At 40.9% G+C, this 21254-nt stretch overlaps 3 protein-coding genes across 3 annotated transcripts in view; 2 read left to right on the top strand and 1 right to left on the bottom strand.

Annotated features, from left to right (window-relative positions):
• Positions 1–2137, bottom strand: part of ClpX (Caseinolytic protease chaperone subunit) — a 187148-nt gene extending 185011 nt beyond the window's left edge. The window contains exon 1 of the mRNA XM_090390403.1: positions 2004–2137. The gene's annotated coding sequence lies outside the window, so the exon portion shown is untranslated. The remainder of the gene's footprint in view (positions 1–2003) is intronic.
• A 7510-nt stretch (positions 2138–9647) lies between these two features.
• Positions 9648–10664, top strand: LOC150089249 (uncharacterized). The gene is made up of 2 exons (XM_090389922.1): positions 9648–10108; positions 10232–10664. Exons 1-2 carry the CDS (start codon positions 9648–9650, stop codon positions 10662–10664), a joined length of 894 nt encoding a protein of 297 aa, XP_090246048.1.
• A 1407-nt stretch (positions 10665–12071) lies between these two features.
• LOC150089248 (uncharacterized protein F54H12.2-like) lies at positions 12072–13259 on the top strand. Its single transcript, XM_090389920.1, has one exon. The coding sequence runs from the start codon at positions 12072–12074 to the stop codon at positions 13257–13259; it is 1188 nt and encodes a 395-aa protein (XP_090246046.1).
• The last annotated feature ends 7995 nt before the right edge of the window (positions 13260–21254 follow it).

The following is a 21254-nucleotide window of genomic DNA, read 5'->3' as shown; positions in this document are numbered from 1 at the left end:
AATCTTATTATTATTAGCCATATGGTACAAGGAAGCCTGAGGCTTATGCTGCACCAGCCAAAAAAAATTTCTAAGTTACCCTGAGAGAGAGAGAAAGAAAACAACAGTCAGAAGTAGAAGGGAATCATCAAGAAAGAGAAGAATGATGATAACCAGCTCAGGACCCAGGGTGTGCCAAGCCCTTGGGACCTTGTTGCCCTTCTCTGTACTCGTTCCAGCAGCTCTACATACTTCCTAAAATGAGGCCTCTAGACCTATATACAGTACTCAAGGTGTGGCCTGACTATTGCCTTATACAAAGGGATGATGACCTCATTACTGCTAGAAAAATTCCTGTATATCCTTGACAAGACACCATGAGATACCCTTGCAGACTGTCTGCACTGCTCAGAAAACTTCATATCTCACTGCACAATTACCCCAGGCCCGTTTTATTCTCTACCACCCTGAGTTCAGTATCACACAGTTGATACATTTCTCTGAGGTTACTGCTACTAATATGCAGTACTTTACATTTGCCAATGTTAAACTTAAGTTACCACCTCTCAGCCCATCTGCTCAACTTTTCTAGATCCTGTTGCAGTAGCATACTGTCATTAGAGTCATTAACAACACTGCCAACCTTTGTATCGTCTGCAAACTTAGACAATAAGCTTCATATACCTTCATCAATATCGTTAATAAATAAGAAAACAACAGTGAACCCAACAATGAAGAAAACAACAGTGAACCCATTTATTTCACAAGTAGAGGACAACATTCAGAAAAAGTCATATTAGGATTAAATTTTAATGTCTCATTTCTGCACAGACAAAATAGGAAAGAGGACAACATAAGGTCCTTGTCAATCAACTTGGACCTGGAAAGACTGCAAGTCTCAGGGTACGATTCTTCTCAGCTTGGTTTGTGCCTATTAACAGGAGAGAATATGGCAAGTAAAATGTGTACAGAAAGGGGTGTGGAATTATGCTTTTGGATAAATGCATAGAATCTATGCAGTGCACCCAATTGATGCAGATGGTTAGTGCAATGTTGAATCAGTTTGGTGTGAGATAAGCACCAATAAAACAAAAATAGGAGTAGGAGTATGTTATAGGCCAAATGATTGTGATAAGTACAATGAACAGCTATACAAACAAATAGTTTGCCAGCAAATGAGAAATGTCTTATAATGGGGAATTTTGACTTTCCAGATATTAAATGAACTTATGGATAGGTGTCTTACAGTGCAGTGTGACATTTACTATCTTTTACAAGAGCATATTAGAAAGGCAGTATGGTAATTATACACAATTGTAGTGGGCACAATTGTAGTGGTAGTCAATATACTGTTTACATCACAAACAATCTCTTTAATCGCTTACACCATAAACAAATTCTTATCCCGCATACATCAAACCTGTGACTTGGCAAACAGCCACTGGTTGCAACTGTGATCATTAATATCACAATTTTAAATGTGATTTTTTTCTCATTTTTCACAATGCCAAAACACAGGTTTTGCATTATGTTTTGTTATAACTATATTATATCAATTTACCAAACGTCTGTATAGTTGTGGTGGTGGTGGTGGGGGGGGGGGAATTGCCCTTCTAGGCTGTGGTCAGTCCGGCTACTTTGATAGCCCAACTGAGTATTCAAGTAATCTAAAAAAAATAGCTTTCTATAACATCGCAAAAATATCTGTATCACTATAACTCGATTTCTACTCCGGCCCTTGACCCAACCATATTCTATTCACATATCATATTTGGGGCAAAGAAAATTTAAAAATTACAAAAAAAAAAAAAAAAACCACAACAAATTCCCTCTATCCAAGCATACTGGCATTAGTCAATATACGATTCTAACCAACAATTATAACTGGGCGACAAACATAAAAGAATATCTACAGTGGCATAAAAAGAAAAAACATAATGGTGGGGGGGGGGAGAGAATCTATATTACTCGATCACATAAAACACCCAAAACTGCTCAATGGTTATGTAGTAATGATACCTTACCAATTTATTTTGGAAACACGGCTGCCCGTTGTTCCTCACGTGACATTGTTAGATATGCATAAATTCAACTGCTTAAGAAATTAAAAACGTACTTTATGATAATCTACCAATCGAATTAGACACTCATATACCCGTAAACACGTAAATGAAGAATTTATTTACATAATGTACAAAGCTCGATAGGTGGCGCCTTTACCTTCCAGTTAACTCAATCCCACGAGATCATTACGTGATCTAAGCACTTAGAGTTATTGTATATCACTCTACGCCACGGATTAATGCACGTGGGTATGCTGGTGATTCGTAGTTAAGCTCATTGACATATTCATTGGTTAAAAATGAGATTTCCATTGCTGCTCTTGAAACACCATCGATTTTAATAAGGTGATATTATTTCAAAATATAATACAAAGCTCCGGTAATTGCAACTTGTCACGAGAGAGAATACATACGGGAAGTGGAATTTAACCTGGACATTATTTTGTAATTCGATTCAAAATGATACGCATCCATCGTGTTTAATAGGATAAACAAAAAACCGTTTACTTTTTAATACCATGAGGTGATTAGAGCAAACTGGAAGCTGGGGCTAAAGTAGCCCCTTTCCCCTTATGATCAAAATAATGTGATTTTTTAACTGCTACATGATGACTAAACATGCTGAAACATTGGTCTTTCCCCATAAAGACCAATGTTTCAGCCCCTCTTCCATTAACTGTTATAGACCCCCCCCCTTCAGAAAAAAAGTGGACTGACCTGCCCGGAAGCATGAATCTCAAGGCATTTACAAAAATTTGGAAGATGAACAGAAAGTATTTAGAGAAATTTGAAATGCCTAATAAACTTGGGCCATAACTTTCCAATATCAGATTACACATCGTGTGGCCAGTTTATTAGTATTACTAGTAGCAAATTATGCAAGAAAGCAAGCTTATAAACCAAAAAATAAAATAATAAATAAAAATCTTCCCTATCACCTATCCATACTTCTAATAATTTGTCTAGTTCTTCCTTGAATTTATTCAAACTATTCATCTATCCACAACAGATGGAAGTTTATTTCACTAGCACGCTACTGCAACAGGATCTGAAAAAGTTGAGCAGATGGGCTGAGAGGTGGCAACTGAAGTATAACATTCACAAACGCAAAGTACTACATATGAGTAGCAGTAACCCTAAAGCAAAGTACCAACTGTGTGGTACTACACTCAGGATTGTGAAGAAGTTTTTCAAAAGACTTGGGAGTAACTGTGCCGTCAGATATTAAGTTTTCAGAGCAGTGCAGACAGACTACCAAAGCTGCTAATAGGGTTTTGTCAATGATATACAGTAACTTTGCTAGCAGGGATAAGGAGGGTGATTGTCCCTTTTGTATAGAGCAATGGTCAGGCCATACCTTTAAAAAACTGGATACAGGTATGGAGGCCTCATTTTAAGAAGGATGTAGAGCTGCTTGAATTCTTGGATTTCCCAATCACCAACAATTTCACGTCATTTCGCGTCGTGATGCAAGTGATTTACAAGGGAGTGACTTGTGATTAAGACCAACTTCATCTGCATTGTAAACGTCATTCTTCGAAAAACTTCCTCCGCCATTTTCAGAAAAGATTCTTTAAAAGCTTCTGCTTCTGGGACATCACCTGATAAAGCTTCTCCTTGAATTTCAAGCTCCCTTATAAGGTGGCGAGAGTTGAAATTATTCAGCCATCCTGTACAGGCTTTAAATTCAGATGGGCTTTTAAAATTTTGATTCAATTGTAATGCTTTTTCGCATAACAGAGGTCCAGAAATGGGTTCACCTTGACTTCTCTTTTGTAGAAACCATAAATAAACAGCGTCTTCTGATTTCTCATCACTAGATTTTTTCATATTTTTCTCTTTTTTTAGAGCAATGGTCATTGTCTAACTTTGAAGTAAGCTCCAAAATTTCATTTTTTTTTTTCTGTTCGTTATGTCAGATATGGTTGCTTTACCAATGTTTAAAATTTTAGCAAGAGATACACCGGTTTCGCCCTTTTCCAGTCTATGAAGAATTGTTATCGTGTCTTCTAATGACAACACATTGCGGTTTCTTTTGCCTGTAGACGCCAGTATTAACACAAAGGGGCAGAGTATTAAAATTAAAAAGCAAAATGACACAATATTTCACTTTGAAATAGCCACGAACAAAAACTCGAACAGTGAGTGATTAGAAACAAAACGCCTGAAATAACTTCACACTGCAGTGGCTCGCAGCAGACTGAGTGAAAGCTAACCCACCCCCCGCCCCCAACCATACTTCTGCGCTGACAGCGGCACAACAGACAATGATGCAACAAAGTCACGGGAGACTATCCTGGGTCTACACAGTAGTTAAAGTCAATATTTGATTTTTAACTTCTGTAATGACAAATTAAGACTATTTCTATGCTATTTTGCATATATCTTCAAATAAATAATCGGAAACGAATGCATCAAGCAGCGAGAGTAATATTTCAAAATAACAACCAGTGCACTAAAAGTAGATACTGCATTTTTATTTTTTTTTTTTTTTGCGCAGCAGTGGTTCGGAAAATCGACGTTCTACTGTAGTTTTTTTTTTTTTTTTTTTTTTTATTTATTTGTTTTGCACCACCTTTCAAAATATCCTGCCGGCACCCATGGTTAGAAGTAACAACATTTGGTGTGGTATGGTTATTAAGAGCATGGGAGACCTTGGTTTGCATTGCCAAGAGGCGAGTGCTTGGTTCACCATTGCAAAAGAAGAGAAGACACTGATTGTGAAGCTAAATTGCAACCGCCCTCCTTCTCTTCTTTGTCCAGAAAGTTCTTCTCAAGTCCATTAGTGTAAATTTATTTAAAATTAAATTAATTACTTTGAATTATGACCACCGTTACTGTTCGTATTTATAACAGCCGCTATTTGCCCAGGAATTGACTTTACAAGATGTGCAAAGCTTTCCACAGTGTCAGAATAGATGACAGTTACGAGTCCATAAGCACCACTTCCCGTTCTAAAACATCCCACAAGTAGTAATTTGGATTGAAGACACATGACTTTGGGATGACAATCAAAATGGATGACACCTTCATTGCGTTCCTCCAACCACTCGTGCACAGTGCGGGCCCGATGACACGGCGCATAAATTTTAATTTATGCCCTCTCTGGTGATTATTCTGAACAAGAGGAAAAATCCCATCGGCATTGAGCATGCTCAAACCAATTAAAATTTTATACACCTCAATCAGATCACCTCACAGATGCCTAGTCTCCAGACACTGTAATTTTCAAAACTTAAGCCTTTCTTCGTAAGAGCAACCCTTTGTTCCATTCACTAATCTTGTTGCCCTTCTCTGTACTCGTTCCAGCAGCTCTACATCCTTCTGTAGTTCTGCATTCAATCACAGAGTATATACGGGGCTACCACCGGTGGCGCCTGACCCTAAATACTATGCCACTAGACCTCACCAGTGCAAACCAATGCACTGCAAGTAATAGTGGGGGGGGGGGTTCTACCTTTAAATCTTTATATAGTGTAGAGAAGATTATCATATGCTCTGAGGAAGCAAATTCCAGCAACCATTATGGAGATCAGTGTCCAAAGTAACAGTGATATGAAGAAAGAAAATACAGTACTGCAGCTTTTATATAACTTATGGCAAGAAAGATGGATTGCTAGTGTGTCAGAAAAAGTTACAATGAAGTTTATTCTTGATGTATGGTATTTTACTTGTTCATCTGCCGGAAAATGGTTCTATCCCTCCATGGTTACGTCTGATATTCTAACTGGACATGGGTCGTTTAAATCCAAGCTGTGTTACTTCGGATTACAGTGTGATTGTGGTTTAAAAAGACCTGGGCACATATGAATGTCCCATTACTTTGACGAGAGGCAGGAACTGATGGTGCAGGTTCCACAACTAGAGCGAGGAGTAGAACAGTCATTACTGGCTATGGCTAGTAATTTCAATGTATTACAGAAGTTTTGTATTCGTGCCTTCGCTAGAAGAAGAAGAAGAAACCTGGTGAACCTTGACGGTTCTGGGGTAATGAACAGGAACATATAATAAGTTCTTCATGACTTGCAATTGGATTTACATCTACACTATGCTGCCACTTTATTATGTTCAGCCTAGGTGTTGAGCCTCCTTTAGCCTTCAAAACAGCCTGAATTCGTCTAGGTATGAATTGAACAAGATGCCGAAAACATTGTGCAGAAATGGAGTACCATGCAGATATGAGTGTGTCACGTAGTTCCTTGAGATTCGACGGAAGTGTAGGCCTGCAGCGAACAGCACATCCGAAAGATGTTCAATATGATTGTGATCCAGGGACTGAGCGGGCCACTGCAGCAAAGAAAAGTCATTGTCATGTTCCTGGAACCATTCCATAGCGATTCGGGCTTTGTGCACCGGCGCATTATCCTGCTGGAAGTAACCATCTGACTGAGGATAAACTGTCAACATAAACGGATGCACTTGTTCAGCAACGATGTTCAGGTACGATGTGGCAAAGAGCAAACTGAACTAACAGAAGCTAAGATCCTCATATCAGCCGACCTGAACTGTCGTTCACCTTTGTGGCACAGCGAGACCCAGTAGCGTAGAGGCTCTATAAACGGACAGCAGATGGAGGAATTCCTAGCTAACAGCAGCTTTGTCGTCATCAATCGCGCCAACAATCTTCCCACATTTAGTTCGACACTCTGGGAGGCCACCCTGGCCACTAGGTGTCTAGCTGGTCACCTCAACGATTAGATGGTGCAAGAGGATTGGACTACTTCCGACCACAGGTCCATCACCTTCACTATGCATAAGTCACTCCATCGAATCCAGATAATCAGCTACAAACAGGAAAGATATGCTGTCAATAAAGCAGACTGGGATAAATTCAAAGAGGTGATCACTAGAAACGCACACCACCTGTCATCCAACCAGCTCCAGAAACAGACCCCCCCCCCTGACCAACATCAATGCGCTGTAACCAATGCCATAGTCAACGCAGCTAATCAATCAATTAGGAGGAGGACCTCCCAGCCGGGAGCTGTCCCGTGGTGGTCGCAAGAGCTCGACCAGCTTTGAAGAGCAATGAACCAGAAGAGACGCACCTTTCAAAGAGCCAGACGGACCTGGCCACCCCCTGAGACGGATACTCTCAGGCAACAGTACTGGGAGGCCAGGAACACCTATACTACAATGATCAGGCAGCGGAAAAAGCTGTCCTGGGAGCATCTGGTCTCTACTGTCGGCAACTCTGACCCCTGGAGCATTATCTACCGGATAATCACAACAAGCTGCCTAGGGGGGGGGGGTAATCCCTTCCACCGTGACCCCACAAGGTGTCATGACCAACAACTGGCATGACACAGTTAATAACATACTAGACGAAACTTTCAAAACAATCGAAGGCAACAACACCCCTGAACAGCAATTGCTATGCCAGGCCAATGAAGTACAAATCCCCCAGAACGGAGGAGACCTTTACCCAAGGTCCGACTGGAAAGTGGCAAACATCAAATTGGTCCTAAAAAATCCATCTAAACCATAGCATAAACCGGACTCCTATCGACCAATTGCCCTACTGTCTGTGCTCAGAAAAGTACTGGAGCAGCTGCTCAGACAGAGGATTAAAGTGCACTACACACTGCAAGCTTAACAGCCAACAAACAATTTGGATTTAAGCCAGGAAATTCCACCGTCGACACACTGGAATCCATCCTTAACATGGCGGAGAGCTGCTGACAAAAATATTTTCTCCTCATCTCTATTGACTTTGCGGGACGTTCGACGCCCTTTCGTGGCCGAGTGTCCTGGCAAGACTCAGGGCTGTCCAACTGCCGACAAACCTCTATGATTGCGTAAGAAGCTATTTGACCAACCGACTGGTCCTGGTGCAGGCCCTCTATTGCAAGGTTGACCAACAAATACACCGGGGATGCCCGCATGGCTCTGTCTTAGGACCTGTCCTGTGGAACTATGTACTGGACGAGTTCCTCTCCCTCGACTTAGGGGCCGTACAGGCATTGGCCTATGAGACGACCTGTCCCTAACCCTTACTGCAGATTCAAGAGCCCAACTAGAAACTCTCGCGAATGCAGCAGTAACCACACTGCGAGAATGGACAAAAAGGCATCGACTCACCATATCGGCGCCACTAAGGCCAAATCCATCTTACTTAAGGGCTACCTAACCCCAACTAGACCGCCGCAAATAATAATCAACAATAGAACAATTAAGCTAGCCACAGAACTGAAGTACCTGCATGTTATCCTAGACCGTAATCTATCTTTCACCCCGCACCTAAAATATATACAGGCTAAGATGAAAAAATATGCTGCCATGCTGGCCAGAGTCACACGTCGCGACTGGGGTCTAAAAAGGCGCACCCTTGTGATCCTTTATAAAGCAGCCATTATCCCGGCAATCACATATGCCTCTGGTGTCTGGTTCCACAAAGCCTCAACAGTGGTAAACCACAGAAGACTGGATATTATACATAGACCCATCCTATTGACCCTCACCTGAGCATGCAAGACAGTCTCTACCCATGCACTACAAGTTATCACGGGTGCTCTCCCTCTTGATCTTCAGGTGATTCGCACCGGCATGCTTCAGCAACTCAGACGTGGAAAAGCCACAACCTTCCAAGACCACACCACGGACCCGCCAAATAATTGTAAAGCTGAGAAGTACAGGCTGCAAACCTACTTAACATCAATATGTCAACAACGCTGGACGATGTCTGACAAAGGAAACGTCACCCGAAGGTTCCTCCAGAACTTGCAATGAGTATACCCAAAATATCCGTCATGGCTCTGCCCTGGCCTCCATGTCACCTAAGTAGATAAGTTGGGGGTTTAAACACATTTGCATAAAGTCTGAAGTGCTTTAAACACATTTGTATAAAGTCTGGAGGGATTTAAACACATTTGCATTCTATGCCACGAGCGCTGGTGAGAAAATTATATTTAGTTCTTATTTCATACCCTAGATGGCGCCACATGCTTACCGAATTTGTTTAGTTCGTATTTTATTCCCTAGATGGCGCCACTTGTGTTTATCTATTTTAATTTTTTTTTTTCTCTCACATTACGGGTAGCAAAACACCATGTCCTCTCATAGTTCATTGAGTATTATTGTATATTTTCTTTGGCATGTGTCTTCTCATAGTTTTTAAACCTTTATTGATCCTTTGATAAAAAGAAAATTCATTGTCTTGGCATAGTATTTATTAACTAATCTACCAGAGTCTTTTTTCTTGTGTGCGTGTTAACCTTTTTATAGGTTCGTTTCCTTAGAGATTCAATCTGAAGATACATTTTTTTTTTTAATTAGAGCCTTTTTATTATTATTGTATATCTTCTCATATTTTTTATTATTGTCTTTGTGTGTAAACTCTTTATTATCTTCTCATATTTTTAATCCTTTATTATTGTCTTAACTTATGTGTGTAAACCATTTTATTGACATTTCCTAAAATCAAAAAAAAAACTCAAACACCAAAGAAAATTTCTGCTTTTTAATGAACATTTTTAAAAAAGGTACATCTATGAACAAACAGTAACATTTTCAGATGTGTGGAAGCACTCCATCCTCCAATCCTCATGTTGCTGTTCCGAGATAATAATAATCACTATCAGGATGATGACAAATATAAGTAGTGCGATGTCTTCGATACTGTCCATTCCTACCTGTGGAGATAGAGAAATGTTAGCAGACTATTATAATCCTAAAGTAATAGGTAGTTTCAGTTCTATTGATGCTCTTCAAAAACATACTAAATTACCAAGACATGTTGTGCGCGAATTCCTAGCTAGTCAACCTACTTACGTGAGATATCGACAGCAAAGAATTAATTTTCGGAGGAACCAAATTATAGTTCCCGGACTTAATCACACTTTTCAATGTGACCTGGGTGACCTGTCGGCTCTCGCCGACTCAAACGATGGATATCGTTACCTTCTGGTTTGTGTGGATTGCTTCTCGCGATATTCTTGGGTCAGAAAACTGAAAAGCAAAAAATCCAACGAGGTGGTGCAGGCATTCAAATCTATTTTCGAAGAAGAAACACCATTTTGTGTTAACACCGACCAAGGAAAAGAATTCACTAATGCTCCTCTTCGTCGGTTATTCCATTCCCTTGGTATCAATTTCTATACAACAAGATCAGAAAAGAAGGCAGCTATTGCCAAACGGTTCATTCGGACACTGAAAGAAAAAATTTATAAGTGGATTTCTTATTCCAAAAGTCAGAAATATATTCATGTACTCGACGATATTGTGGCTACGTATAATCGTACTACCCATCGTTCTATAGGTATGGCCCCTGTAAAAGTCACTCTTGCTAACGAAGAAGAAGTGTATAATAGACTCTACCACAGCCATACCAAAACCCTGAAACCGAAATTTAAAATCGGAGATAGAGTTGTTTTGAGCAGCGGGTCTCACCCTTTTCGCAAAGGTTACTGGGGGAATTGGACGATAGAAGTGTTTACTATTACACGTGTTTTGAAGCGTAACCCTGTTGTGTACAGTGTGACAGGCCGTGATGGTGAGCAGATAGAAGGAACGTTTTACGAAACACAGTTACAGAAAGTTAACTTTGACGATAATCTTCCCCCTGACGTCTACCCCATCGAAAAGGTACTTAAACAAAAGACAGAGGACAACGTCAGTTATTAGTCAAATGGTTAGGCTACCCACAAAGCTTCAACAGTTGGGTCAGCTCACAAGATGTTTTTCCTTACAATACCCAGTAATGCTAGTATGGATCTGCATCCCAGAAATTCTCAGTCACAATTCACAGTGGAACTGCCTAATGTTGTTTCTCTCTCGGACAAATGGGAAGTAGCACTAGCCGAAGTGCATTTTCCTCTTTCATGGGATAATATCTCCGATGGATGGAACATATTCTCACTGTACCCCAAAAAGAAAAAAGAAGTCAAAGCGACGACAGTATTAAAAGAAAAATATACCACTTTCTCAAAACTTATCGATGATGTTAATTCTGTCGACAGTGACATTCAACTGAAAGTGAAAACTGACGGAACGAAAGAACAGTTCACGTTAAGGGTGAAGAACGAGGGTATGGTGAAAATCCCTAAAGTTTTTACACCGGTTATAGGTCTCGATAAGACATTTAGCGAGGATCAAGGAGGGTTACATATTTTCAGAAATTATCACGTCGGCGAGTGGGTTTCCAAGAAGGAAATCACAATGCCTAAAGAAACATCCAATAGAACGATCACATATCGGGGTGTGAAAGCAGAAGCTGTTCAGGTCTGTAAACTACCACGAGGGAGCTACAAAAGTATATCCCAGGTGCTTAACGCCATGATGAAACTGGCCCCCCAACTCGACGCAAAAGTGAACTCCATAGGTATAGTGTCTATCGAAATCGATCCTTCAGTTTACCTTCGCTTCCCAAAAACAGGGCTCGGTCAGATGTTAGGTTTCGAAAAACTGGGCAGAGACTTAGAAGGTAGAGTTTACGCCAAGTACCAGGCAGATATATATATAGAGGCGTCAGTTCCTATTTCGTCTATTGTAACTTAATTGAGGATCAGATTGTGGGCGATACGAAAGCACCACTGTTACGTGTCGTATCGTTTTCCAATAACGGAGAGTTCTCACATTTAGATTATTATCCCCTCCAGTTAAGCACATTCCACACCGTTACCATCCAAGTGCGTACAGATAGTGGTGAATTCGTGCCGTTCAGTGACGGAAAGACTACAATTAAACTCCATTTCCGTGAACGATGAATGCGTACGTCCATTACTACACAATGCAAGCAGGGGGGGAACCCCTACTTCGCTGGGCCCTCTATCCAGAGAGGTTATGGTTTAGGAAGCATCTTCCGAACAGCATTCCGTTTTCTCACACCGATACTGAAACCCGCAGCAGCGTTCATCGGTCGACAAGTACTGTCGGCAGGACGTAATATTGTTGATGATGTCATATCAGGTGTTCCACCTAAACGTTCGTTTTTAAATCGTGTATCAGAAGTCGGGCAAGCCATTAAAGACAAGGTGCGTAATCAGGGAGGTGGTAAACGTAGACGCCGCGATATTTTCGATGGAGGTTATGATGTCTGAGTTGGATCTTTTCAGTAAACCTGCCACTGATATGTGTGTCGAACGGTCGTTGTATATTACTTTCCTTCCTCTGGCATCTGTAGATAGTGTAGGCCCGATCGAATTCTATATTCCGGGGACTTCAGAAGAATATCTAGACCTCGGGAAAAGTTATTTGCGATTGAAGGTGCGAATCACGAGAAGCGATGGAAAAGATCTGGAAGAAAATGATAAAGTAGGAGTCGTTAACAATTTCTTTCACTCTCTATTCAGTCAAGTCGATCTCTTTGTACAAGACAAACTGATTAACCCATCGTCGAATACGTACCCTTATCGTGCATACCTGGAAACGCTTCTTAACTATGGACGGGAAGCCAAGAATTCGCAACTGACAACAGAGATGTACGTCAAAGATCAGTACCCTGATGTAAAACAGATGTTCGAGAAGGACGACAGTGGTATGTACCAAATATCGAAATCCTTCTCAAAATCGAAAACTGCAGAGATGTTAGGAAGACTTCGACTCGATCTGTGTCACCAGTCTAAATACATAGTGAATAACGTCTCCCTCCGTTTACGACTGGTAAGAAGTTCCCCCGAATTTTGTTTGCTTTCCAACGATTCGTCAACCGCCAAGTTGAACATTATGGAAGCAACGTTATTCATACGTAAAGTGAAATTGAATCCTCAGATCCAACTAGCACACATCAGTGTTTTAGAGAAGAACCCGCTCGTGTACCCGATTAACCGCATGAACGTGACATACTTTTCTATTCCCAAAGGAATGGTAGATTCCACGCGTGATAATATATTCCTAGGACAAATTCCATCGCGTGTGATTGTGGGTTTGGTATCGAGCGAAGGTTTCAATGGATTGTACGCTCGTAACCCTTTTAACTTCTCTCACTTCAACCTGTGTTACTTACAAGTGACGGCCGATGGCATTCATTACCCGTCAATACCTCTGACTCCCGACTTCAAGACAGGACAGTATACGAGATCGTATCTTTCGCTCTTCTCTTCATTAAATAAATGGACGGAAGACACCGGAAACGATTTGTCATATTCTGAGTATTCAGTCGGTAATGTATTGTACGGTTTTGACCTATCACCGGACGAAAACGCCATCGGGCAACACGTTAGTGCACTGAGACGGGGGAAGCGTACGTCTCGAACTGAAATTTTCCTCACCATTGCCTGAAACCGTCACGTGCGTCTTGTACAGTGAATTCGAGAACGTGGTTTCGCTGACAAAAGACAGATCTGTTCTTCTTGATTATGAACACTAAAGAAATAGCACGTTTGTTGGAAAGTGTTGTTAAAGATTACCCCATAAGTGTATGTGCTCGCGACGAACTGCCTACGAACATTCTTAGTAAACCGTTTCTTCTAGTTGTCAACACCGATCCATCCGACAGGCCAGGAACCCATTGGATAGCTATTTACCTCGGAGAAGAAGAAGCCGATTACTTCGACACGTTTGCCCGCCCCCTGCCCGAAGATTTTGCGGTGTTTCTGAAAAGGCAAAGTCGCAAGTGCACTCATAACAAGACTGTAATACAACATCGGAAATCTATAGCATGTGGACTGCATTGTGTTTTCTTTTTAACCCATAGATGTCGCGGTATTACTATGAGACAGATTGTTAACGAATGTTATTGTAAAAATTTGTGGGGCAATGATATTATTGCTACTTTAGATGTAATCGATCAATTAAATAAACAAATTTAAAAAAAAAAAACTGTGTACTTACATGCCTACCCACTGTATTTTCCTTCCTCTCAAGCGACGGGGAGACGTCAGAATCGACGGTTTCTTCGATGCACGTTTGGGCGCGCGCTTTTCCCCGGCCGCCGCGGGAGGGAGCACGAGGGCCTCCTCCGGAGGCCCTCTTTTCTTCTTCAGCCCCAGAAAAGCCTGCAATGTTTGAAGGTAGGCCTTCACCTTGGATTCGATCGACATGTCCTGTCTCTTCAGAATTTCGGACATCTCTTCGTCCAGAGAAATCATCCGTTGGTGTTCTGGTGGTGCCAGTAGTAAATATTTTTTGAACGAGTCGTTCATTTTCTTATTAGCGATGTTATCAGTGGAATTATCAGACTGCCGAGTAAGGGAAACAGTGCTCCTCCTTGCTGGGTAATAAGTCTCTGTCGCCGTGTGAAGGGGACCATTTTATCCGCTAGAACACGCAGCAGTTTCTTTTTGCGCTGCAGTCTAAGGCGATCTTGGGGGGTGATTGGTATGTTACCTCTTAGTAAATTCTTACACAGTTCGCACAAAACCGTGACCTGAGAATGTGATACCTGTCTCAAAATTGTATTTGCTTGCTTGGGGCTGGCACCAGACAAAAACCTGATGAAGTCACTATGTTTTCGGAGTCTTTTAGCCATGAAGGTACATATGCAATTGACGGGCCGTCCTCCGGTAATATGCACGAGCGCAGACGTAATTGTTCTGGCGTATCTTGTCGAAAGTTCAGTAATAAATATGAGAACGGTTTTTCTGTGGCCTCCTTATAAATATCGACTAGAACACTCGAACGCCCGGGAAATACTTGTGAGGCTAGGTGAGATATTTGTCGGGAATCTCTGGGGTTTTTAAAAACGATTAAATAGTGTGAGTTAAGACTGATGGTCCTATATTGACTACCCTGACAGAACAAATTTTGGGAGAGAAGACAGATACTTGTGTTCCTGTGATGGCTTCCTTTAATGAATATTTCAGCGATTTCGGAACTGTCTTTTGCAACGTGTAGGAGATCGTCGATTATAATTAGATTTCTGATACGTCTATCGACTTCGGGCAGTTTCAAGCCTTTTACGAATTCAACGTGCGGAAACTGTAAGAAGGGGTCCTGCTCTTCCAAGTAGCAGTAAATTATTCTCTCCGGAGGAGGTGAAATTAGCTGTTCGCTGTTTTTTATAAGGGACAGAATGAAGGTTGTTTTACCGCTTTGAGTACACCGACCGCGACACAAGTGAAGGGGTGGATAAAGGAGCACATAGTGACAGAGTTATAACCGACGAATCATTTTTGATTGTGTTTTTCACGGAAGTATCCATATGAGAATGTACGGGTGCCCTCTCCAACTATGCACTTCTTAAATGTGAAACCATACCGCCTAGTTAACGATGTATGGAGTAGCTTGCACTGCCATTTGTCACGCTTCACGTTGAACGGTACAGGAACTGTCACTTCAACCCTGTTCACCCATCGCCGCTGATCGCATTACATCCAAGTTTACGAGTCGGCTGTTGTTCTCGTTTAGGGTAATGCCTTTACATTTTGTTACAGATTTGCCTGAGCGTGTTCTGTACGAATACGATTTGGTTCCTGAAGTAGCGAATTCTAAAATAATGTCACCTTCCAACACCTTTATTTGATATGTTTATTAGAACTAGATCGATTGAGAGAGAGTCTGTTATCAGAAAGCCACTTCGCGACTGATCTACACTGAAAAATGCATCCATAATTCTATCTAATGTCAGTTCTGATATCTTCATAAATGGAAGATTAATCGGTGTTTTTAGGGAGTCGGCGTTTACACATAAACGAACATTGCTAAATTCTCCTCCCTTGTTTACATGCCCTATAATTTGCTTAAACATTTGTTTGAACAATAGAAAAAATTGTTCCCCTGCAAGCAAATGTAGGTCTCGGTATTTGCACTTGTAAGTTTTATACTTAGTTTTATATTTAGAGGAAAACTTCTCTGATCCTTCACTGATTTCGTAGAATCGTTCGTATGTTTCCTCACCCCCACCAATTTGAATCTGAAAAGAAATGAAAAAAAAAAAAAAATACTTAACGTTTTTGGAATTCGGATTGTAATTCTACATATGAAATTCTGATTAAGACTTACAGGCCCTTCGTTTGATCCTCCTGCTCACCCCTCGGCATGTTGAGACAATGAAAAGAATTCTGCATTCTGAAAATGAATATTAAACAATGTTATAAAAACTGTATTTTTATCACTTTTAAAAATAAAAAGTGATAAAATAGGAGGAAATTCACTCACCTCTGTATACTGTACACTATTCGTATACAGTATTTCAGCTTCAATGACTTCAGCAAGACTATCAGCTTCAGTCTCCAGGGAATCATCATCACACATCCAAGTGTCCATTTTTTTCTCTAACGATTCTGTGACTGGGGTCGCCTTTTTAAAGTTTCTCCAGTAGCATTACGACATTCTCAGTCATCGATCCGACTATTTTGTCAAAAGGAAACTTGATGGTTCCATAGTACGGACTCGTAGAATAGTGATCGAGCTGAGGCACGAAAAAACACAACAGTTGTAGAAAAACGGTGAATGTAACAGCAGGCCATATACAGGTCATATATAAAGCGGTCTACACATCCTGTAGGTCTCGGAATATTTGTGTAATGTCACAGCACGAGGACATCCTCCTTCACTTTCAAATAAGGTCATCGGAATATTTGTGTTAATTGTGTAATGTCGCTCTGTATACTGTGAAACTTGTTCCGAAATAGTACGACATCCTGTAAGAGCTCATTATTAGACATTTTTCGATGACACACGTCTTCTTGAGTAATATTATTAGTCACATATCCGGGTTGGGGACTGCTTTATATATGACTGTTATACGTTCTGTCGTTACATTTGCCATTTTTCCGCAACTGTTAAGATGAGTACCGCTCCAAAGAAGAACTATGTGTTTTTTCGTCGCCTCAGTTCGAGCACTATTCTACGGGTTCTCCTGCTTGATTTCGAAGTATCGATCGTTTTGGAATGTGCCTCGAGTTATCTAAAACTAACGACAGATCAATGGAGTAAGATAGCGTTAAAATGGCCTGAAGTATTACTATTAGTTCGGGGTCGTGCACATGAAACTATTACATTTACAGGCGGCTTGGAGATTGAGACAGAAGCTGGTCGTGCTACAATTTCCAATGGTGAGTTGTGCGATTTTATTCTCGACTTGAGTGAATGTGAGTCTCTTTCACATAAAATACTCTATGTTGACAAGTTTGTATCTGTGCTTGAAAATGAAACTAACCTATTCACTTTGATGCAAGAATCTGTGATGGATGAACTGAACTCCGCTCGCGAATGTTTGCGACAGCGTCGGTGCTTCACCTCCAGTGATATCACATTTCAAGAAGCCTACGAGTATATGGTTCGACATCTGATTCCGTATAACGTAGTAACAGACTTTATGGCTAGATGTACTTTGCAGCAGAAAGAACCAGAAATTAATCCTTATAATATTCTGCAGGCACTACTTGGGATGATATCAGAGTTAAGGAAGTGTTATATTGAACGTTATGCTCATTTATTCCCATTTCATTAGACTGTGCCTTTTTGATTATTAAAAGGCTGTTCGTGTTTTTCTTTAATTAAATACATGTCTAATTAAAAATCTCCACAGGTAGGAATGGACAATGTCGAAGACATCGCACTACTTATATTTGTCATCATCCTGATAGTGATTATTATTATCTCGGAACAGCAGCATGAGGATGGAGTGCTTCCACACATCTGAAAATGTTAGTGTTTGTTCATAGAGGTACCTTTTTTAAAAATGTTCATTAAAAAGCAGAAATTTTCTTTGGTGTTTGAGTTTTTTTGATTTTGGTTTACACATATAAGTTAAGACAATAATAAAGGGTTAAAAAATATGAGAAGATAATAAAAAGAGTTTACACAAAAACAATATGAGAAGATATACAATAATAATAAAAAGGCTCTAATTAAAAAAAAATGTATTTTGGATCAATAAAGGTTTAAAAACTTTGAGAAGACACATACCAAAGAAAATATACAATAATACTCAATGAACTATGAGAGGACATGGTGTTTTGCCACCCGTAATGTGAGAAAAAAAATGAGAAAAAAAAAATTAAAATAGAGAAATACACGTGGCGCCATCTCGGAATACAATCAAAACTAAAATAATTCGGTAAGCATGTGGCGCCATCTAGGGTACGAAATAAGAACTAAATATAATTTTCTCACCAGCGCTCGTGGCACAGTATGCAAATGTGTTTAAATCCCTCCAGACTTTATACAAATGTGTTTAAAGCACTTCAGACTTTATGCAAATGTGTTTAAACCCCCAACTTATCTACTCACCTACCTTCTCACTGGACATGGAGCCATCCGCTATAAGCTTAACCTCCTCGGACTAACAGATAACCCAACATGTGCTTGTGGCTCCCTTGAAACCTGGGACCACCTGCTGCACGAGTGCGAGTTGTATGAAGATCTTCGGCGTTACTTCATCATACGAGTCCGCGTCAACCTTAAAAACCAAAAGCACTGCCGTTTAGAAGACGAGGCATCCTACAATGCCCTCACTAACTTTGCACAGTGCTTATTTGCAAGACGACAGACTCTACCTATGCCACCAAACCCTGAACAACCAGAATAAAACAGCATACATACATACATACCTGAAACTGAAGCCCCTCGGACTTAGCGGTAGCCTACAAACTGAACGAACAGAAGAGCAATAAGTCCTAACAAAACCCAAAAAAACATATGCTTCAAGAAGTGGAGATCACCTCGAATTTCACTACAACTACAGCAACCTGATGCACCAAGAGAAAGCTGCACCAATCAGCTGTGACTAAACCACACTTCTAAATATTGATCCCTGGACGGGATATTGATCCCATGAGAGAATTGAACCAACGAATGACATCACCTGCTTGGACCACAATCGGACCTACACCCATATCCTGGCTGACTGTCCAGATTTCCTACTTGCCGATGTATGGACGGAGTCACCACTGACGAGGACAAACCCAGTGAACAACGACCAACGGACGAGACTTGTATCCCATGAGTGAATACGTAAAGGACTTACATAAATCGCTACCAAACCTAGACCAAAACCTTGGATGGAAACACCCTCGCTGGACCTCCTTGGGTTCCCGGATGGCACAACTCTGTTGCCTCGGCACCTGGCCTGCAGCCTCTTGCATCCACGCCCTATTGGCGATCTGGGCCAGTCCCGTTGTCTGGCCTACTATTTATCCCTCTCCCGGCGGGGAGGAGGAGATGGTTTTGCTGTCTCCTCCCCCTTCTGCCACCCCTCTTTTCCTTCTGGTGGGGCATGGGCATGCCCCACTGTAAACTGGAGTTGCCTTCCCTTTCGGCTCCATATTTCTATCCTCCCCCAGTCTTCAGCCTTCTCCCCACTCTATCTGACAGCAACGTGAACACGCCCCACACAATCTAAAGTCACCAATCTAAATTATTTTCGCCGAACATTTTGGACTTCTCCCTAGCGCTTACGATCATAATTTTTTTTTTTTTTTTTTTTTTTTTAGGTCCTAGCCACTGAAATCTCAGGAAATTAGGTGGCAGGATCTGCCAGAATGAACTATATACTACGGGTACCTGGTCTGACTCCACGGTGCGAAAGTGGGGCAACGTCGGGTCTCAGTAGGGGTCTGGCGGCTAAATGACCAGAAGAAGAACGGTACACACCACTACATATGTACAATATCTATACACTTTTAAATCTCTGGCTTTTCCAGTCAACTGGTTCACCCACAATGTAAACTACGTGGAGATGGGGGAAACCCCTGGTGCCGTTTATCCCTAAACACACTTTACACTTAACATTTTACGATGTGGCTTCAGACGTGAATCTATGGGTATCAATGGACCCAACGTGTGCCAAGAAAAGATTCCCCACACCATAATACTGCCCCACCACCTTGCAAAGTACTCGTCAGACATGACAGGTCCATGGATTTATGTTATTTTCACCAAATTCTGAGCCTTCCATCAACATGATGCACCAGGAACTTCGACTCGTTAGACCAAGCAACTGTTTTCCAATCCTTGATAGTCCAGTGCTGGTGTTGAAGTGGCCACAGGAGGCGGCGTGCTCTGTTGTTCATCATTGACAGCAAAGGTACATGATGTGGCCGTCGGCTGTTGTTGCCCATTCGCGACAAAGTGCGACTAGTGGTCCGTTACGATATTTTGTTCTGCGCACCAGGGTTGTATTCTGGTGTGATGCGTGACATTGTGGCCCGTCTGTTTGCTTGCACAATTCTAGCCATCCTCCTCTGACCTCTCTCATCAACAAGCGATTTTCTTCCACAGGAGTGTCGTTGAAAGGATGTTTTCTGTTCGTTGCACCACTCTCGATACACTCTTGAAACTGTGCTGCGTGAAAAGTTCAGGAGAACTGCCGTTTCAGAGATGCTTTGTCCAGCACGTCTTGCACCTACTACCATGCCACGTTCGAAGTCCATTAGATCACTCCTTTTCCCCTTTCTTGCTACGGTTTGTACGCTTAACTGATACTAGAAAGGCTGTTCTGCTGCGTTTATATCTACAATTGTGGTCATGTGACTTGCAACGTTGTGGGACAAACCATCTGTGTGAACAGCAGGGGTGTACCTAATAAAGTGGCAGCACAGTGTATGTGTATATTATTTGTAAATTGTGTGAGTTCTGGGGTCGCTTTTCTGTTTGCTGGACAAAATCTCCAAGTTTTCGGGAGGTAAAACCATGCTACCTTCGCCTGAGACACACTAACTCAACCACGTTGTGAAAAAGGTCCTTAAAAATTCCTTGATTCATTGACAGGATTCGAATTCAGGTCTTTTCAACCCGGTGTGGGATTGTCAATTGCACCAACTGTTCTACCCGCAAGGGCTATTAAACTGAACGGTATCGAGCCAAATATCCCTTTATCTGACTAATCATAAACAGTTCCATTTTTCACTTTGGGAAACTTAATTACAAGTATGCATTTTTTTTTTACTATGATTTGTATTTCAAAGTATAACTTTTATTTTTATATGTATATCTTTTATTTTTTTAATTCACCTACATTATTTTGTTTTCATGGCATTTATTCATGTTTCATTGTTTTATTTTCATGTGTTAAAATGAGTCGATTTAAATAAAAATACTGTATTAAGCAAATAACAGAACCGGTGGTACGCGGATATGTCAACAATTGTGAAGCTGTTTCTTAGATTTGTATTCTAATAAACTGTCTTTCGAAGATTATTTTTCAAAGAATTATTATTTCAAGAAATTGCTTTTCTAAAATTTGCATTTCAAAAAATTGTACTTCTCGAGATTTCTTTTCGGTGAATTAATTACGAGAAATTATTTTTCGAAGAATTTCTTTGGAAGAATTTTCCACAAACCTTTTGCACATACCAAATAGTTCCCAATTTTTTCATTTCTCTTTTTCAT

Source organism: Mastigoproctus giganteus, chromosome 2 (genome assembly GCF_048544385.1).
Source record: "Mastigoproctus giganteus isolate SK-2022 chromosome 2, ASM4854438v1, whole genome shotgun sequence".
NCBI classification, from domain to species: Eukaryota; Metazoa; Arthropoda; class Arachnida; order Uropygi; family Thelyphonidae; genus Mastigoproctus; species Mastigoproctus giganteus.
The sequence above is the reverse complement of the archived record's forward strand: the minus strand, read 5'-3'. Positions and strand labels throughout refer to the sequence as shown.

Bases quoted from the DNA above. Each gene is read 5' to 3' on its own strand.
- LOC150089249 (XM_090389922.1), top strand. From the start codon at position 9,648: ATGTCTTCGATACTGTCCATTCCTACCTGTGGAGATAGAGAAATGTTA. The intron at 10,109-10,231 runs GTTATTCCATTC...TTATTCCAAAAG, and splicing joins ACTAATGCTCCTCTTCGTCG to TCAGAAATATATTCATGTAC.
- LOC150089248 (XM_090389920.1), top strand. From the start codon at position 12,072: ATGTCTGAGTTGGATCTTTTCAGTAAACCTGCCACTGATATGTGTGTC.